Raw genomic sequence first — 18,642 nt, 5'->3', positions numbered from 1 at the left:
TTTTAAGCTCATGCAAATCTCAGGGTTCAGCCAAACACTCAGCCCACCACCTTTTAATGTTATTGCACATCAGCTGAACCATGCTAACTCACCGTGCCTTCTGTTCCCAGTGCCTGAGAGCACACACAGCTGCACTGACCTGAACTGCAGCCATAGGCAGGTCAACACCCTTCACCTAGGACAGGTCAGGTTGGAAATGCCAAGTTAAGGCCATACTGTGTCCCCTTCTGAATGGATGGGACTAATATGTCTCATCTGTCTCATCCACATTCTTTAAATGTGGTTTAAAGGTCTAAATGTGTTTTGCAGTGCAGGAAGGAGGCCTAAAACTGTGAGATATGCCATGAGATAAGTAGTGAAAGGATTTCCATCAGATATGATGAGAGATTATGTGGTGAAGGGATTATGTTGGCATGACAGGGGGCATGATGGCTTGCTGATTGCAAGTTTATCAGGTGGAAGAATCCTTATCTCTGGAACTGGTGGAAGAGGGAGTGACACACTAACACATCAGGATTCTGTTCTACCCTTGCACAAAGCCTAGACTCTGTAATTGCTCTTTGTAATTCTCCATATCCCTCACTTACACATAAGATGGTTACCTCCCCCCTGCCATATATGATGGCAGTAACAGGGTATTTTGACTACAATTTCACCTCTACCTCTGCCAGGAGTATAAACGGGCATTTGAAATCCTCAGTGGCAGAGGATGAGAATATGACCCTATCTTGCAGACAGATAAACTTGCTCCTCTCTCCTCCCCAAAGCAGGGAGCCTCTTTCATCAGATTTTGCCTCTGACTGCATTGGACTATACCCAGGAACACTTGTACGTAGTGCTATCCATTCATGTTTTGCAGGTCTGGTGAATTTATCACCAGCAATCTCACAGTAGTCTGTAACCTGCTGCTCCAAGAAACTGCACTATTTGTGCATCAGTGACCAGACTTACATTGTGACCCACTGGATTTGTACATCTGGTTGCATTATTAAATGCAACCAGACTTACCAGAAATTAAGCCCAGCCACATCCAGCTCCTCTGATCTCTGAGGACCAGCTGGAAAGCGGGGGGGGGGGGGGGGGGGGGGGGTGGGTGTGTAATTTTCTGCCAGACTTCTATACTTTAACACAACAGCTAGAAGAGGACTCACAGGAGATGGATCCATTCAAACATCCAGTCACCTGCTTTGCAAGTTTTCTGAACACACCCCCTGAACTTACCTTTGCAACAACCCATGTCTGCTCCAGTGGCCAGCTTGGCTCAGAGCTCTGCAGTGCTCAAGAGAAGAAGAAATGGAGTGTAATTCTGCAGTGTGAGCCACCAAGCTCCCTGTTGTAATTGAGGCTCCCTGAGCAGTTTCTTCAGTGATGAGTCAGAGAGGTGGCTCACATGCCAACACTTCCCCTTGCACACTCTGTCCCTCTGGAAGATTTGCAGCTCTGTGAGCCTCATCTACAGCTCTTGCCTTGCAGACAGGCAGCAGCCTGGAATGATAACTGGGGATCATAACCTCAGCAAGCAGATCCCCATGGCTTTCGTCTCTGGCTGTTGTGCCTTCAGCATTATCAGGAGTCAGGGAAAATCAGATGTGATGGCATCAGCATTTAGGGCAGGAAAGGGCAGGAAACACGGAAGAGTTTTTAGGAATCTGGAATGGGAAGGTTGGTGTTTGGTATTTAGATAATGAGGCTACCAATTTCAAGATAAATTCTCATGGGTTGCCAAAGGCCTCCAATTAATTCCAACTCTCCTCTTTCTTATCAGCCTATTTTCCCATCTGCTCCTTCACCCAAACATACTGTAGTCTCCACTGCTTGAGAACCCTGATGGGGAGGCTGGGAAGGGAGGTTGGTGCCCTTTTGTCACTCCTGCTGACAGGGACAGCATCCAAACTGAGCAGCACAGAGGGCCTTGTTGCAAACAGGTGTTTGAAACAACCACTTCCAGCTTTGCATATAAATGTGTTATACGTTACTAAGCAAAGTAATGCTCAGTCATGATCTTGGATTCACAGCTAAATAAGACTGACCACAGCCAACATCAGCAAGGAAGCAGAAGATTCACACCTGCTTATGACACGATCAGCAGGATGGGCTGATGCTGGGATTTTCAGTTCTGCTTGCAGGAGCTCCCACCAGTCACATGGATAAATAGGACCTCATAGTCCAAACAGCATGTCTTTCCCTCCTCTGAATTGCTCATTTGTTAGTACTTGACAGTGAAAGGGTTAACTTGGAGACAGTCCCACGATACCTATGTGATGGATATATCAAGTGACCCCTCTGGTCAAACATGTTCACTCAGACCAGAGCCTGCTTCCTCATTAGCAACAATAAATTCAAAGCAGATGGAAAAACTGCTCTATTCTCTGATCCAGCTTTCAAAGCCCTTTGATTTCAGAATCCCTCGGCTGCTCTTTGACTTTTCTTGCCTGTCAAGTTCCCTGGTAAGATTGATAGGAGAAGGATATCAGTGCAAATTCTGGTTCTGGTCATCTCCCCTGTCAAATTTCCCACATCTGACCATGTTAATTGCTTCTCTCTCCTCCTTTGGTGTAAAGACTGATTTTTTCCCCTATGCTTTCTCCATCGGCAGGTTATGACAATGCTTTGAAAGGGTCAATGGTTAACTCTTTACTATGGCTGCATTAATTCTCCCATATACTGTAGCCTGCATCTCACCAGGTCAGGCTGGGAACTGCCCAAGGCTAGGAAACATTTCCTTAGAGACCATACTCTGTTTTTTTTCCACACCACTGGCTGAAAGCCATGAAATAAGTGGACATTAGGAAAGGACAGCAAGACAGCAACCTAGGCACTGATGTCTGGAGAAGACTCTACAGCAAGTGTAACACCAGGACAAGAGCAATGACTAAGCAGTGGTCAGAGGCATACCACAGCTCACAAGGAGTCTGCCAGGCAGGTGTTGCAGTGTGACTTGGGCAGAAGGCACTTGCAGGACTCTGAGGACTCTCCCACAGCTGGCACAAGACATTTCCTGCAGCCCAACCCATGCGTTGCTACCTTTTTCTCAAAGGTATTTTTTCCAGACCCCAGCCTGGATGTGAATTTTCACCCAACTGCTTCTCATAACACCCAGGTGGGATGAAGGGACCCTCTCTCCCCTTCCTGCAGCCACTGAAGTCTCCTCTCAGCTCCTGAGGCTGACCCTTGAGAGGGTCCTGTGAAATGAGAAGGCACTGACACACTGAATTCCTCAACATCACCTCGGGGAGCAATCCTGACCTTAAAACATCCTTCTGAAGGCTCAGAGCCATCTGTCTTCCCCTGCCCTATTCCCAAGTCTCACTTTAGCTGCTGCCATCTTGCTGCCTCCATCCTATGCTGCCCCCTGCCTCACTAAAATCCCCTGAACAATCATTACCCCGAAGAAAGGAGCCATTTCCACAGGCAGAAACAATGGGGAGCCCCAGTGGTGGTAGGGTCTTCCCTCCTTCCCTCCCTGCCCTCAAAGCTCACTTGGCCAAGCCAACACAGACTGATAAGGCCTGGCAGGCAGCCCATGCACCATCCCAGTCCCACTGCACAGCTCTTCCAGTTCAACCAGCCGCTTTATTTTAACACACCACTGCTACCATTGAGAAGCAAACTCTTGTTTCCCCATGGATCCGTGATCTTGGCCACAGAGGTCTGTAGTCCCTATTCTCCACTCTCCTCCTGGGCACTGCAGACACTACTCCTCATCTGCAATCCAGCCCAGGGAGTCATTTGCCCTCAGAGGCTATGAAGAAACACTTCTGAAAACTGGGCAGGTCTCTGCCATCCTGGAGATGTCCTGTCAGGCCCTGGCTCTTCAGGAAGACCATAGAAAAGTTTGTCTAAGCAAGGCAAACTGAAATGAGGTTAAAAAGCAGTGGCATTGCACAGAAACTTCTAGGAAAGTATAAGTAATAAATCCAACCTCAAATCACATTAGTCTGAAGTTTTGACCTTGGCTGCTGGCCCAAGAGTGTTCCAAAGTACAGCAAAATTCACTTTTCAACATCACTGGGATGACTCCCTACTCCTTGCAGAAAGATAGCAACACACACAGCTAGAACTAGTGAATGGCTGGTGGGATGCTTTGGCCATCAGGGCATGTGGCAGGCAGTGGATACAGGAGGAAAACGAGACATTTCCTTTGCTATAAGCAGCTCTCTAGGCACTGTCAGCACGACTGAGCTTATGATGCCCAGACCAGCAAAAATCTGATTCCATGTAATGAAAAACAACCATGTGCTGATCAGGTTTCTGACTAGACACTCACTTGTGGCCAGTGTTTGATAATCCACCTTTTGCCCTCAAAACTATTGTGGGCAATGTATGTTTTTACACATCCTGCAGGAACACAGAGCCATGCCAGTGGCATACTGAACATGCATGAAGTGCTACATTTTGACATACATAATGCACTTCTAAATCCCTCAGATGCTTTCAAAGATCTCTCCATCATCATGGCTTTAAGCTGAAGCCAGTGCACACAATTCAGAGGTTGAATGAGCAAGCCAGGAGCCAGGGGGTCTTTCTTGACTCACACAGCAAGCCTTGTGCTCAGGCTGTTTCACCTCTTCCTGCTGATGAGGCACACCAGGGCAAAAGCAGGATCATAATTTCCTGCTAGCTTACACACAGGAGCTGAAAAGCTTTAGTTCTCTGTAAGAGACTGTGTAAGAGCCTACATATGGATTTTGAGGCAGGACTGAATGAAGGATGTTTCCATTCTCTCCAGAGACAGGAGTGGGTGCATGCACACAAAATTGATGTGTGTCTGCATGAGGGGAATCTGCTCTTAAGTTATGTATTTATTACTCACTAAATCTAGTAAAAGGCACAAAGTGACACTAAAGTTTGTGTCTGAGACTGAGCAGCTGCCATAGTTGTTTTGGAGTAGCAGCAAGCCAGGCCATCAGGGTACCTATGGCTCCAACTTGTTTCTGCTGTGGGAGATATGATCACTACAACTTTAATAATCAGACAGAAGGAAGCTGAAGGGAACGAAAGAACTTGCCATACAGCAAGGGAAGGTGCAAGACGATGCTCAAAGATGGCAAAACTCTTGTTTGATGATTATGGAGAGACTGAAGGTGGTTTTGCCTTCCTCCTCCTTTCAGGGTGCAACTGGAGGTACAGTAGAAACAAGGAAGCATTTTCATAGAAAAAAAAAAAAACACCAAAAAAACCGCAAAAAACCCCCAAAAACCCCCAACCAACACAAACCCAGCCAAGCAAAAAAATCCCTGATTTCTACTTCAGCAAGCTGGAAGACAGAAACTTTTGGCTGTGTGTAAATGAGGCTGCTGTGGAGACTTGGGTCAACAGAAGAGCACAACTAATTTTTATTGAAAGTATCGGAACATCAGACACTGAAATATCAAAGCACTGGAGATGTGTGTGGCTTGGATATTGATTTACTTGCCACCTCCCTGCAGTCAGTGCAGATGAGGTAGGGGTTACTCTGCAGTTAAGGGCACCACATTCCTTTTCTCCCAGCTTTGGTAGCTGGGCCCAAAACAAGGTGTCACCTTCCCTCTACCCATCCTAAGGGACTTCATCTTAGTTTAAATATATCACTTCCAACTTCCTTAAGTGCTCAACACCTAGGTAACTTCTTGCAGTGCCACCATGGTAGGGGCCAACAAAACAGACTGCAATGAACTAGGACAAGGAAAACAGCTGTAAAGGGCAGACACTCCATTGCTTCAGCACCAGAAGCCTTTGGGAAGAGCAGAAATAAAATCAGTTTAGGGTTTTTCCTCAGCCTGCAGTCTTGGGGCAGATTTCACTACCTATATTTACTCTGAACTTGAAATAAGTAAATTATTTGGTTTTGTCATTCCCTCTCCTCACAGCAGCTTATAAAGACTAAGTCATACTGTTTGCAGAGCAGTCAGCAATTCCCAGAGAGAAAGTACCAATGAAAGGCCAGCAAGCAAACTCAGCTAGTGCTGTCATGAAGCACAAGGAGTCCAGACACAGGGCAGAGGGAGCAGAAAGAGGGGAGTGATGAAACAACCAGCCCAAGGGCCATCTTCCCCAGCCCCTACCCCGACTGAGGAATGCTCAGCTTGCATGATACAGTTTAATATTCAGAAGGTCACAGTTTCAACTTTTGCCTCAGGCCTTCCAGACTCCTTGGCACAGCATTTCAAATTGCATTAGTTTGGGAGAGAGGCAAACAAAAAAAGTTAGTTTTCTCCCAGGCATTGCTTAAAATAGAAAGCAAACAAATGTCATTGCTGACATGCACAGCCCTGGAGACAGCAGTGAGATGCACAGACACGGAGAGATGCCTGCAACTGGCCTCTGTGCTTGATCACGACTACAATTCTTAAACTATCAGCCCAACATTTTCTGCATAGAAAATTTTTCATATCACATTATGGAAGATAATTAAACAGCTTTCCATTCATGTGCTGGGCCATTTGGTGAACTATATGAATACCGTAGTGGTTTGCTCTCAGTTTTCCATCACTTTCTTTTCCATAGTCCCCTGTGTAATTTGTTCTGTCTGGCTGTTTCAAAGCACATCCTTATGATGTCCTTTTACTCTATTCAAATCACCATCTGTTTGTTTCATTAGCAGTCTCATTTCGGGGGTGGGGTGTGTTGAAGAGGTCATTCAACATTTCAAAATTAAAAGCTTGGAACTAATATTCTTCAACTAGAAAATGATAAAGTGCTTCTCTTTGGCATTTTCCAGAAGCTTGTCTAAAAGCAACCCAGTGCCAATTTCTTGATACTTTCCCCTCTTCTTTTACCTTAACTGCGAATCACTTCTTTACTTGCAGACTGAAGACCAAATGCTTCACACAGTTCAAGGAGAGGTTGCTAAATAATCAGGCTAATACTCCACAGGTCCACTTATTTATCTGAGCAACGCTCTCAGCAAAGAAATGTGATGTTACTGGACACAATCCCAGTCCCCCCCGAACCATCAGCTCCTTCTACCCTGTTTTCAGTGGGGTCAAATCCAGCTGAGAGTGCTCTAGGCTGCAGTTCACGTTTGATTGACGAGAGGGCTGCCACACAGCTTATCTAGAAAAATGCACAACGCCGAAACATAAGCAGGCATAAAGCGGGAAGCGTTTGTCACCCACAGTGCTAGTGTCACATGAGAGACAAAGGATCATTTTTCATGTCTCTACCAGGGAGTGCAAGCTTGTTGGGACATGATGGCAACTCATTGATCTTGGAAAAAAATCAGAGTAATTTCTTGCTGAACCAGAGGGGGTGCAACAAATCCAGCTTCATGTCTTCATGCCCACCTCGCTCTGCAGCACAGGATGAAAAACAAGCCCTGCCAGAGAAGGAAAAGAGACTACTGCATTGCATTTGATTATATTGCCCTGTGTTTGATTTTTGGGTGATGCAGGTAGGCTGCAGAGGGAAAAGGAAGAGCAGGCAGACTAGAAACATGAAGGGTCACATAGTGATTTGTTTATTCACTGAGTCATTAACTCAGCAGTAACCACCTGAGATGTTTTATTGGTTTAGAACCCAGTTTTGAAAGGTTCTTCTTTAAGTTGTGACTCCTAGACTCACCAGACTACAGCTGAAGATATTAATTTCCCACTGGAAAAAACAAGACACTTGAAAAACACAAACACATCAAAACTAATGGAGTGCTCCTCTGTCTGTAAGTAGAGTACTGCTTACAGAGAAGTACTCTACCCCTTGCATGGGCTGCTGGATGAAAATATGTCTGCATTAGGATGAGTGGTGCCTCAGATGCCAGGCATGTCTGGAGTTACCAAGCCATCACCAGAGTGCTGCTAGGGAGAGGCTTTCCCAACCTGCCACTTCAGAAGAGGGATGCTTAGCTGCTTCTTCCCCCTGACTGCCTAAAGACAGTGAGCAGAGACCCAAGCAGTTGGTCGAGCCAGAACAGTGCAGCCAGACCTCCATGCTGGCAAGATTTAGGACAAAATTATCAGGAACAGTTTCAGCAACAGTGTGGCCAGCTGGACCAGGGCAGTGTTTGTCCCCCGTACTGGGCACTGGTGAGGCCACACCTTGAGTGCTGTGTCCAGTTCTGGGCCCCTCACTGCAACAAAGACACATTGAGGTGCTGGAGCATGTTCAGAGAAGGGCAATGGAGAAGGGTCTGGAGGACAAGTCCTGTGAGGAGCAGCTGAGAGAGCTGGGGGTGCTCAGCCAGGGGAAAAGGAGGGTCAAGGGGAGACCTTATTGCTCTCTACAACTGCCTGAAAGGAGGCTGTAGCCAGAGCTGGGGGTTGGCTTCTTCTCCCACTTGTTAAAGTGACATGGATGAGAGGAAATGGCCTCAAGTTGTGCTAGGGGAGGTTTAGATTGGATATTAGGCGAATGTTGGGATGTGAAAATATCCCATAAGAGCTCAGAGGTTACTTTAATTCCTTGAATTACATTTCATCAGCAGGCCACCGCAAAGCAGTCATGTAAGCTGAAGAGAAAGCAAGGGCAGAAGGCAGCCTTCAGACAGAGCCTGCACAGGAGCACCAGACCATCACCAAAGGGACATGTAATACCAAGCTGACAGAAGAAATCTAACCACAGGCACAAATAAAATCCAGAATTCTTCAGAGCATCTTAATAAACTCTCAGACTGAACAGAGATAAGGGCAGACAGATCCTCTGGCATTTTCCTAACAGTTGATAGTGGTGAGGAGAAGCCTACCCATAGCCTCAGGGATCCTTCATAGGTGACTGACAGTGTGAAGCCAGACCAAAGAGTACAGCACAAACCTGTTTCCAGATGACAGTTCAGGTTCTTATACCCCCCTTCCCCTTCATTTCCTCCTCTTTGCCTTCAGACCTGTCACAGTCCATTTGGTAAAAATGATCTGTGCTGCTTCTGTTTAAGGAGATACTTGGATCCCATAATGTGGTTTAAGGGCTTTCAGACAGATTAGTCCTGTGGCTGCCATAGAGGTTCAGCTACCATCCTCAGTCGCTCTAAGAGGGCTGAAGTCCAAAGCCCTTGTATTGAGTGTATCTAGCAATCCAAGCTCTCTCCCCACATGGATCCTGGAACCATCGGCTACAGGTGATTGCAGAATGCCAGATCAGATTGCATCCGCTGAAATAAGTGCCTGTTTCTTCACAGGAATGTGGAACCCTTGGTGTGCCTGTGCAGGCATGTCCTGTGCGCTAAGAGGTAAGGAACAGCCCCTGGAGCTGCTGATGCTACCAGCTCACCATGCAGTAGGATTAACCTCTGCTTACAATGGGGTTATAAGGCTCATTACCCAGCAGCTGAAGGGAGGCTCACCCCGACACAGTGGTATTGCCTTCAGCTCGCACGTGACCTGGGATTTCACCACACACTGGCATATACACACCCCCGCCAGGGAAAAAAAAAAAAACCAAGAGCAGGGGCTGCCCCGATGGGACTAGCAGGCAGCAACGCTATTAGCACTCCAAGTCCCTGTCTGCCTTTTCCTCCCCAGCCAGAGCCTCATCCTCTTAGAGTTTTGCATTTGGTCCTCTTCTCGGTGTCACACCACACCTTCCTCTTACAGCCCAGAGCAGCTCAAAGCCCATCCTGCTGAGCACAGCAAGTGCTTCCCTACCAAGCACCTGGCCTGTGCTGGGAACAGCTCCTCTGCTTACTTCATCAGATTAACACAAAACATGCTATCAGCACATTGGCAGGCTCTTAATATCTTTGCTGGCAGGCTTTAATGGCCTCAGGTCTTCTAAGGCATTTCATTCATCTGGTGACTGTCAGGCTGCAGGAGCACTGGGGTGCTCTCCCCCCACATCCCCTTCCTCAAAGCAGAGATAAGAGCACAGCTATTTTAAAAGCAGGTGAGATGAAAGCACTCACTTTAGTTACAACGCTGCTGCCATTCCATAATTAACTTCACCTAAATTTTCAAGGGAAGAGAAAAAAAAGCCATCCAAAAATCATTTTGAATCACTCTCTCACCCACGTTAGCCATCTCATTCTTGATATCAAAATCAAGAAAATAAAGTGGGGACTGTCTTTTATTTTTTAATGATATTACCCTTCAAAGCACTATTTTGAGTTAATTTTTCAAATGCCAGCATGAAAGGCAGCCAGATCACACTCTTCTCTCTGTAGTTCCTTGTATCTCTTTGGGCTACCTATAAACTCAGGGTCAAAATGACATTTCTCCCTCCCACCTCCTCCCCCTCCTTTCCCCAGTTCTATAAAGCAGAAAATGCTGGTGCCAGCCACCTGACAAAGTGTTCCTTCAGGGCCTGTAGTACCTCTGGCACTCCCCTCCACACACTGTAATTCCAGTGTGCATCCTTAAACCAGCATTATTTACAGCAACCCATTTCCAGTGCACTCTGCCAGCTCCCTTCTGGAGTCCACATATATGTTAAGCTACAACCTGCCTTTGTGGAAACCTACAGAAATACCTACTCTAGGTTAAGACCCTGTCTGGGATCTTATTCTAGAGCAAAATCCTCCTCCATGTGAAGAGCTATACAGAGTAACTGTTTCAATGAGTCTTCAGAAATAACAGGACTTACAAATACCTAGAAGATAGGAGAAAATAAGGAATTCAAACATTCGATCGTGTTTTTTTGATCACTACAAGAATTTTTTGCAAAAAGAAAACAGTTCCTTAAAAAAAGCCCCCTTAAAATAGTTACCTGCATGTCCAGACTTACTTCTTTTTCTTCCTCCTTAAATCTGCGAAAAATCTTCTGTTGAATGGAATGGATTTAAAAGATTTCTAATACATGGATAAGACAACACTATCCAGTGGTCAGGAAGCTGGATCTTGGAAGATGCGGGTTCTGTTATTCCTGAAACTCATTTTGACGTCTCTCCCAGTCTCAGGTGTCCCTACTTAAAAAAACCAGTGCAAATCTTCCTCCCATCCCTGCAATGGATAAAAAGGAAGAGAGAGTGGTTAGTTGCTTGAGAAACATGACATAAACAAAGCAGCCAAACGATTTCCACGTAGCTTCCTGAAGGAAGCTGACAATTGGTCTATAATGACTTTCACATTATTTCAGGTATCAGATACTAGACAGACTAAGTCATGCTATCAAACCTGAAACAACCATTGGTTTTTCCAGTGAGTGCTGAACTTGCTCGACTCAGGGTCATCGTGCAGGAATTTCATAGACTGGCCCTGCTGATGAAGATCTGCTGCATCTCTCAGATTCAATGGTTTGCTGTTTTTTTTTTTCCCTATAGAAGCTCAGGTGTGATTTTATTTTATGTAATTCATGTCTCAACCAGTGTATCTAACATGACACCTTGCAAGTGGATATGTAAGCCAACTCCTTTATTTCTGAAGCTAAGCTCTCTCCAAATCCACTTCGGGTAATTCATTGGTTCTGCTAACGCCTCTTCTCTGCACAGATTGCCAAGGGAGAACAATAAATACAGCAACAGATGCATGGAGAATTTTTGCTCCTGACTATGCATCATATTTGAGTAAACAGAAATTAGCAAAAGAGCAGCCAAGTATCAACCATACTTCCTTAGTCTGCAAATTCACTTATTGGGCAGCACTTAAATATTTCTTATTCAGGTACATGAGCTGGAATACATAGGAAATCTCCAAAGCAGTTATATATATACATATACATTAAACAGCCACCCTTACTGCCCTCCCCTTACCCCACACCTCTGTGAGACAGTGCTGTTTTGGATGCAGCATCGGGCAAGGAGCATTTGGAGCATTTTCTGAAATAACTGTCATGAACAAATGAGAAGAAAAATCCACTCCGTCAAACACAACATCATACTTCTTCATCACTGTGCCACAACAGGACTCACATCTGTCAAGGAAAGAGCAGGTGTTCCAAATAAATGTAAGAGACTCAGATTCATTCAGTCAAATTGATGCTGCCAGGGTGCTCCTGGAGAAGCGAGAGGTTTAGGTGAAGCCGAGCTGTTACTTCTGCTGCTCCTACAGAGGGTGAAGGCTATTGTACTTCTGTGCTGAAAAATGACAGTGGTTTAAATTTGAAGGATTTACAGGCTGTGGTATTAAATAATGAGAGTTGAAAGGTTTTACCTCAGGGTAACTGACAGGAATCAACCTTAGGTAAGAAGAGACTAGGAAAAAAAAGAAAAGCCACCTGTACAGTGGCTGTTGGGAAGCATATAGGAAGTGATGGTCCTAAATCAATTTTCAGTGACTGGGTGTCTCCTGCACAGTATGCAGCATTAAAGCAACTGCACCTACTGAAACACTTTGTCCCCATGCCCACAGAAATGCTAAGGGTCAGACCAGCCCCAAAACTGCTCTACCTCTTCTTCTCCAGTGGTCCCTGCAATAAGGCTGTAAGGAATCCTACTGGGATTTTGGGGAGCACAGAATCATGTTTCAATCTATCTATTCACAGTATGTTTGGCAGATAAACAGAAAAGTTAATTCCCTAGAGAGGTCCATCCAGTACTTTTCCAAAGTGCTTTATGCAATATGCATACCCTCAACTTTGCTTTGAAAAACAAAGAAGAGCTGTGAATTTCCACAAGAAGATGTCTTTGCTTCAATTAATAACAGCACATCATTTTGGACTACAGCTCCCCAAACAGTGAAAAGCTGCTTAGTTCTCTCTCCAACAGATAACTGAGGCTGACTAATAAACTGCTTGCAAACCAGCAAGAGAAGATGTTGCACTCAGTAATCACTGCTGCCTATTTAATTTTTAAGGTGTAAAAATCAGGATCTTTAAACAAATCAAAGCAGAGAGAATAAAAAAGATTAATTAGAGAGCTTAGCTGGAGAGTATGGTATTTATTATCAACATTTCTCGAGCACAGCTCTTGCTGGGATGTGACTGAATGAGCCAGACCCCGAGACCCCAGTATTCCCTCCCCTGCAGAGAGCCCATTGTGGCAGTCTCAACAGCTCCGTCTCCCTTGCGCCGCTGGTGTGAATTCTGGATCCAAAGCTATTTTGGGGCAGTGTGCCAGCACCAAACTAAGATTTCCATCTGAGAATCTGAGCCAAGGCATGTGATTTAATTAATGAGGATAACAATAAAACTGGCATGCCTTTGTGAAGGTAGCAAGTGGAAAAGAATGATGGAAGTGGAATATGTCAACCTCTGTATACTTACAGAGATTCAACTATTTTGATGTAACATTTGAATTAGTTCTTCTTAGTCTGGGAAAATAACTTTATAACATTGGGGTACTTCTTACAGTAATCCTTTAACTGACAGGACTTTGACAAGGAGTGGCTCTGGATGGTTCCCCTGATAGTGGTGGTGCCTGCATGAGGCATCTGTTGGGGGCAGAGTCCTGACTTGGGACCACAGCCAGACACGCTGCCCCCGTGGAGCATCCGCACTTGGATCTGGCTCACGCATCCGGCACGTGGATCACAGACCTGGAGGTAAACAGGCACACTGTGCTGGGAACATGAGTGCTGGGGAACTGGCAGGCAGAAAGGGGGAGGTAGAGGCTAATGCTGACTGCCCTTTAGCTCTGTTGGTAAATCCATGTACAGCAGCTAGCACACAGCACCAACCTCTGCTGTGGCTTCTACAGCTTTGCAACAAAGCAGACGACAAAACTGGTTCAGACGCCTCATCTTTGATAGCACACCAGGACAGCAAAATGAGAAACTATGGTATTAAGTAATTTTCATTTGAACAAATATAGAAACATATGGATTAGGAGATTTTTATACACACAGGTACATGTGAGTTTTTCCAATATCACTTTGTTTAAAAATTGTATTTAAAACCCACAAAGAGTTAACTTAACATGGAATGCAAAAGTTGTAAGAAGCCTCATGTAGGAGGTTATAAAACTAGAATAACTAAGACTTTATGAGACAGGGGACACAGTCACTTGTGAACAGTATTAAAACACCAATTTTATTCAGGAATACAGAATACATTTTTTAAGATTTCCAGTTTACAAAAGTTTAAGGTAAGGTTGGCTTTCACCATACAACCTCCCTTAAAGCATTTAAGTAACTTCTCCATTTCAAGTTGACAAAATCCCTCAAATCAGGAAAAATAGAAAAATAAAAAAATAAAAAGGGGCAAATGAAGGCCACAGTCCTGTACTGGGATACATTCAGGGAGAATCCAGCACAGTATTGAAATTCTTCCTGCAGTCCACATTTTAGTCCATGGGTGTAATATAGCCTTGTGTTAATAAAAAAATATTGCAGATCTAGTAAGAACTGCAAGAAAAGCCCTTGTCTTACCATTTTAGTTCCAGGCATTACAGGCAAAGTAGCTTCCAATAAGCAACAGTTAAAAACAGTACTTGTCATTTGATCACCACATCAAAAATACAGTGCTAAATTTTTTCTTCATTTATACAATTTTAAATATTCATTAAAAACCAGAATCAGTGTCCCTCCATCCTTTTCATCATTAATAGTTTTCCTTATCTACGGAAACCATTTGTCTTTGCTAAGACATCTAAAAGTAAAGAGCACCAGATTAACAAGCTGCAGCAATAATTAAAGTGAGAGTCACCTCTTTCCTCCACTCAGTTTCTAAATCTATCACAAGGGCCCTACTGTCTGTATCAAAGTGAAGTGGTGTAAATAAAACTGATTTGGCTTAAAAGTAGAGGAAGAAGGAATAGAGTTATTTAAAATTTGCAATGCAGTCAGTGTTTTTGTATATGTCACTGCAGACAAGAGCCAAGAAAATTATTCACAGGCTTTCTTTTAAAAGCATTACAGTCAGTTTTCCATTTCCAGTACCAGAGAGGTAAATGGTAATTTGCCTTACAAGGAACTTCAGATTACTATCAAGCAGAATCACTAATGGCTTCCTTTTAAATACACAGCACTCTGATTTCAGCAGAGGCTACAGACACTTGAAGCTCCTGAATTTTATTTATTTCTTTACTTTTAAACGACCTTCTTTCCAACATGCCTTCATTTACCTCAAGTCATTTCTTCAAACTCTTTTGCTTGAATATATTAATAGCTGTACTGAGAACTACTCAACACAGTGGTCACCATTCAGTACATATGTGGAAACAGAATTTGGCTCTTGAAGAAAACTTTAATTGATTTTACTTTTGTAAGAATGACTAACATCAAACTAAAAGGTTAAGAAAAATTGCAAAAAGGATGATCAATCCCAATTTTACCTGCTACTGAGAAGAAACCCTATCACATGGTATTGGATGAACATTTAACTTCAGCCTTACAAGCTGCAGGATTTTCAATGAAATATTTAATTTCATCAGCACATTTCCCAAAGATTCCACTGAATAATGCAGCGTAATGCTGTATCAACACACTAGAAGTGACATATCATAAACAATTTCTGTGTGATACGACAGCAATTTCCAAAGAAACCAGCCTAGCAAACCTGTTCTGCAAACCAGAAAATTGGGGTAAGTTGAGCCACCCCAAGTTTTAGCACATGTTTTTGGAACAAGATACTGAACTGCTGTGCTGTAGTCCTCAAAGTTCAGTGGTCCCCATAAGTAACAATGAAGAGGAAGACAAGACTTGTTGCTCTTTTTGGATATCTAGACAATGATATGTAACAACACCCAGAAATGCAGGTAACAGATTTTCCAATCAACATTCAAACAGAAAGGCACAATCTCCTATAAAGTTGTGTTCTCAAAAACTAGAAGATTCCTATACAAAGATAAATACATCCTTAGCTGGAAGGGAAAACATCACACCATTAAGAATGTTTTTTCCTTTTTTTTTTTTTCCTGGAAAGTCCAAGTGGATTATCTTAATGCAAAAGTTACACGAATATATACATCCTGAAAGAGTATCTTTTTTTAATATATATATATATGTACATATATGACAGTGACTGACACAGAAGACAGAAGAAACAGGCTATATTCACTCTTTTCCTACTTCTTAGCAATGCAAGGCAGTGTTTTTCAGATACCATAGGCACACAGTATTTGGGCTGCACACCCTCTGGTGTCTTAGAACACACATGGTGAAATGCAATCCCCTGTGGAAGGCTTGTTTGAGGGATACTGGACACAAAGATTTAGTTTCACTAATACAGCCTTAGGCAACTTTAAAATTAAAAAGATACCTAATTACAATGAAACTACTGCAAACTCTTCAATGGTACGTTTTCAAGACCAATATAAGGTTTCTAAAACTGCAACAGAAAACCATTAAGTTTAATTCTGATACAGCATAACATAGCTCTCTTACAGAGGCCAAGCAGAACCTTAATGAAAAGCAAGAGGGACATCAAGGTCCAGTGATCACAGTAGATGTCCCTGCACCCACCTGTACTATTAACTCATTCACATACCTGAGTCTGATTTACCAGTAAAATACAGAATAGCTGTCTGCTCTGTGCAACGACAACAGTCTGCCTATTACCTTGGTCAGCCAGTAATAAAGCTAAATCCTGCTTTGTGCAGGACAGCATAATTACATTGCTTGAGTTCTCAGCAAGGATGAAATCTGACCCACTCTTGTCCATTACTTTGCAAGGACCTAGGAGCATCTTCACCAATGCACTTCACCACAGGCTGCCTAAGCCTGTGATGAAAGCTGCCCTTAATCTGCTTCCAAAGTCAGCCCAGCCCATCAGCATCAGAATTCTCCAGGACTCCCCACCATGCCCTGAGTCCTGGAATGACCTGTGCTTGTAAATCTATCTCGTCCCTGCCTCTTGCATATCCTGGCAATAGACTCCAGAGTTGGAAATGAAAAAAAAAAACAAACACCAAAAAACAAAACAAAAACCTAACCCCACAACAAGAAACAAAAAACCAAAAAACCCAAAAAACAACACCCTAACTCCTTCCCTAAAAATTCAGGTGTATTTATGAGAACTGAGACTGAACTTCAGTTGTTCCCTTACCTACACTCCAAATTCTCGGGTTCTGAGCATGTAACCTTTGGGCAAAAGAATCTACCTTAGAAAGACGGAGAGGAAGAAAGCAGAAGGTGTGGGCAGTCAGCTTCCTTCATATCCTTTAAACAGCAAAGTCTGTTTAATGACACCGTTCTTTTACAAAGAAAGAGTGGGAAATGTGGGATAGACAAATATAAAAAATTTTTCAAGGCAAATTTCCCCCCAGACAAGAGGAAGACACTGCGCTGTTTTCTGTATACTGAGCACAAGTATGTGCTTGTGGCATTTAAATTCACAGCTTCTTCCCTCTTGCTACTCCTAACACCTTTACCTCAGAAGTGCTTTCACATGGTGATTCAACAAGGTGCACTGAAACACATTTGACAGGAGACCATAACAAGACTTAGGACAGAACAGACATAAGTAATCCTGGTTTTCTGTAGAGACCAAAATGAACCAAATAAACGTGAATAATGCACTCTATGAAGATCAATGAGTTTATCAAAAACAAAACTTTGACAGTTTAGAGTTCTTGTGGTGTAGCAAAACTAAGCCCAAGTGATACACTATGTACATACCTACACACAGTATTACACGTGTATCCATGCATGTACACACACATGCTGTAGATGGGATGCCAAGCCCAACACCTTTCACTGCGTGACCTGCTTTCAGGTATGTTACAAATATAACAAACTACTTCTTGACATTAAAGCTTTCTGTGCTGGGTGTTTGCCTCACACCAGTTTTGGTGTTAAAGATTTTGTTGGAACAATTTCGGAGTTTGTCTTGTTGTTTAGTTGTGGGGTTTTTTAAGAGGGAACACATGGAGTACTGTTGTGCCACACAGGAAAAGAAGCGTTGCTCTGCTGTTTTAAGAAGCTTCAGTGCCTCTGTACTCAGCCTTGACATTTGACAGATAAGCCAACCTTTGTGGTGTTGCTGAGACAACCCATGCAAATTTGGCCTAGATACTGGCATCTGGAGAAAAAAAAAAAAAAACAAACAAACCTTGCTCAGTTACAGTTGTTGCATCTTCACAAACTTAAACCTTCTTCACAGGCCACACAGAGATGGGTCAAGTAGGAGATTTTCTGCAATCTGGGCATTGCCAGGTGGCTGGCATTGGGCACCAGCCCTCCAAGCAGAAGGACTGCCTCTCATGTGCTTCAGTGACCACCAGTTGGCACCAGACAGTAAGAAGAAACAGCTCCCACCTCAACAGCCTGGAAAGCAGTCTGAAAACAAGAGTCCTTCTGGCAGAGTTCTCCTGAACAACTTCTGCAAATATTATACACACACATATATACATTCATATACAGTAAGCAGTCCAATAAATACATCATATCAGTTCTTTTGACAAAGCACTGATGTTTCTCTTACTTGTCTGAACCAGAACTTGCTCACAGAAATACTGTGGAGAGCTTATGTGACTCTAAGTTTAGCTCTCCTTGCTCTGCCTTTGATAAGCCCAAAATGCTGAATTCAAATATGAACTCAGTGTGAATTCAAAGCAAGTCATCATTCAGGCACACGTCCCCTGAAACCTATTAGCCACAGCAGATAAATCCACACAAACATGGTAAATACCTCCTGGCCATCCCAACTACTGCAGCAGTTACACTTCTCTTTCAGCAGTGTGGCTGACCAGAGGATCACTCTGATCTACTGTCCTCTCCACAAGAGTTCTGTGCCCATCCAGGCTGCCATGCATGTCTCTCATCCAGCTGTTGGATGTGCCCACAGGACTTTCTGCCGTGGGGGTGTCTGTGCTGGCCAAGCTCCCCGACCGAGAGCGGTAAGGAGGAAGGTCTGGCTGATTAGGGGATTCAGACTCGGAACAATAAGGTGGTGGAGGAAGGTCAAACCAAGGTGGTCTGCTGTAAG

General features: G+C 43.8%; 1 protein-coding gene across 2 annotated transcripts in view; it reads right to left on the bottom strand.

The window, feature by feature from the left end:
- Positions 1–13,776: 13,776 nt before the first annotated feature.
- Positions 13,777–18,642, bottom strand: part of LDLRAD3 (low density lipoprotein receptor class A domain containing 3) — a 105,273-nt gene continuing 100,407 nt past the window's right edge. For both annotated transcript variants that reach the window (XM_066187854.1, XM_066187853.1), the window contains exon 6: positions 13,777–18,635. In XM_066187854.1, the coding sequence (XP_066043951.1) occupies positions 18,374–18,635 (262 nt within the window). In that variant the 3' untranslated portion in view covers positions 13,777–18,373. The remainder of the gene's footprint in view (positions 18,636–18,642) is intronic.

The sequence above is a fragment of the Chamaea fasciata genome, unplaced genomic scaffold (assembly GCF_029207755.1).
Source record: "Chamaea fasciata isolate MVZ Bird 193981 ecotype frontalis unplaced genomic scaffold, bChaFas1.0.hap1 SCAF_7, whole genome shotgun sequence".
Taxonomy (NCBI): domain Eukaryota; kingdom Metazoa; phylum Chordata; class Aves; order Passeriformes; family Sylviidae; genus Chamaea; species Chamaea fasciata.
Note: the sequence above shows the minus strand (reverse complement) of the source record. Positions and strands in the feature narration are given on the sequence as shown.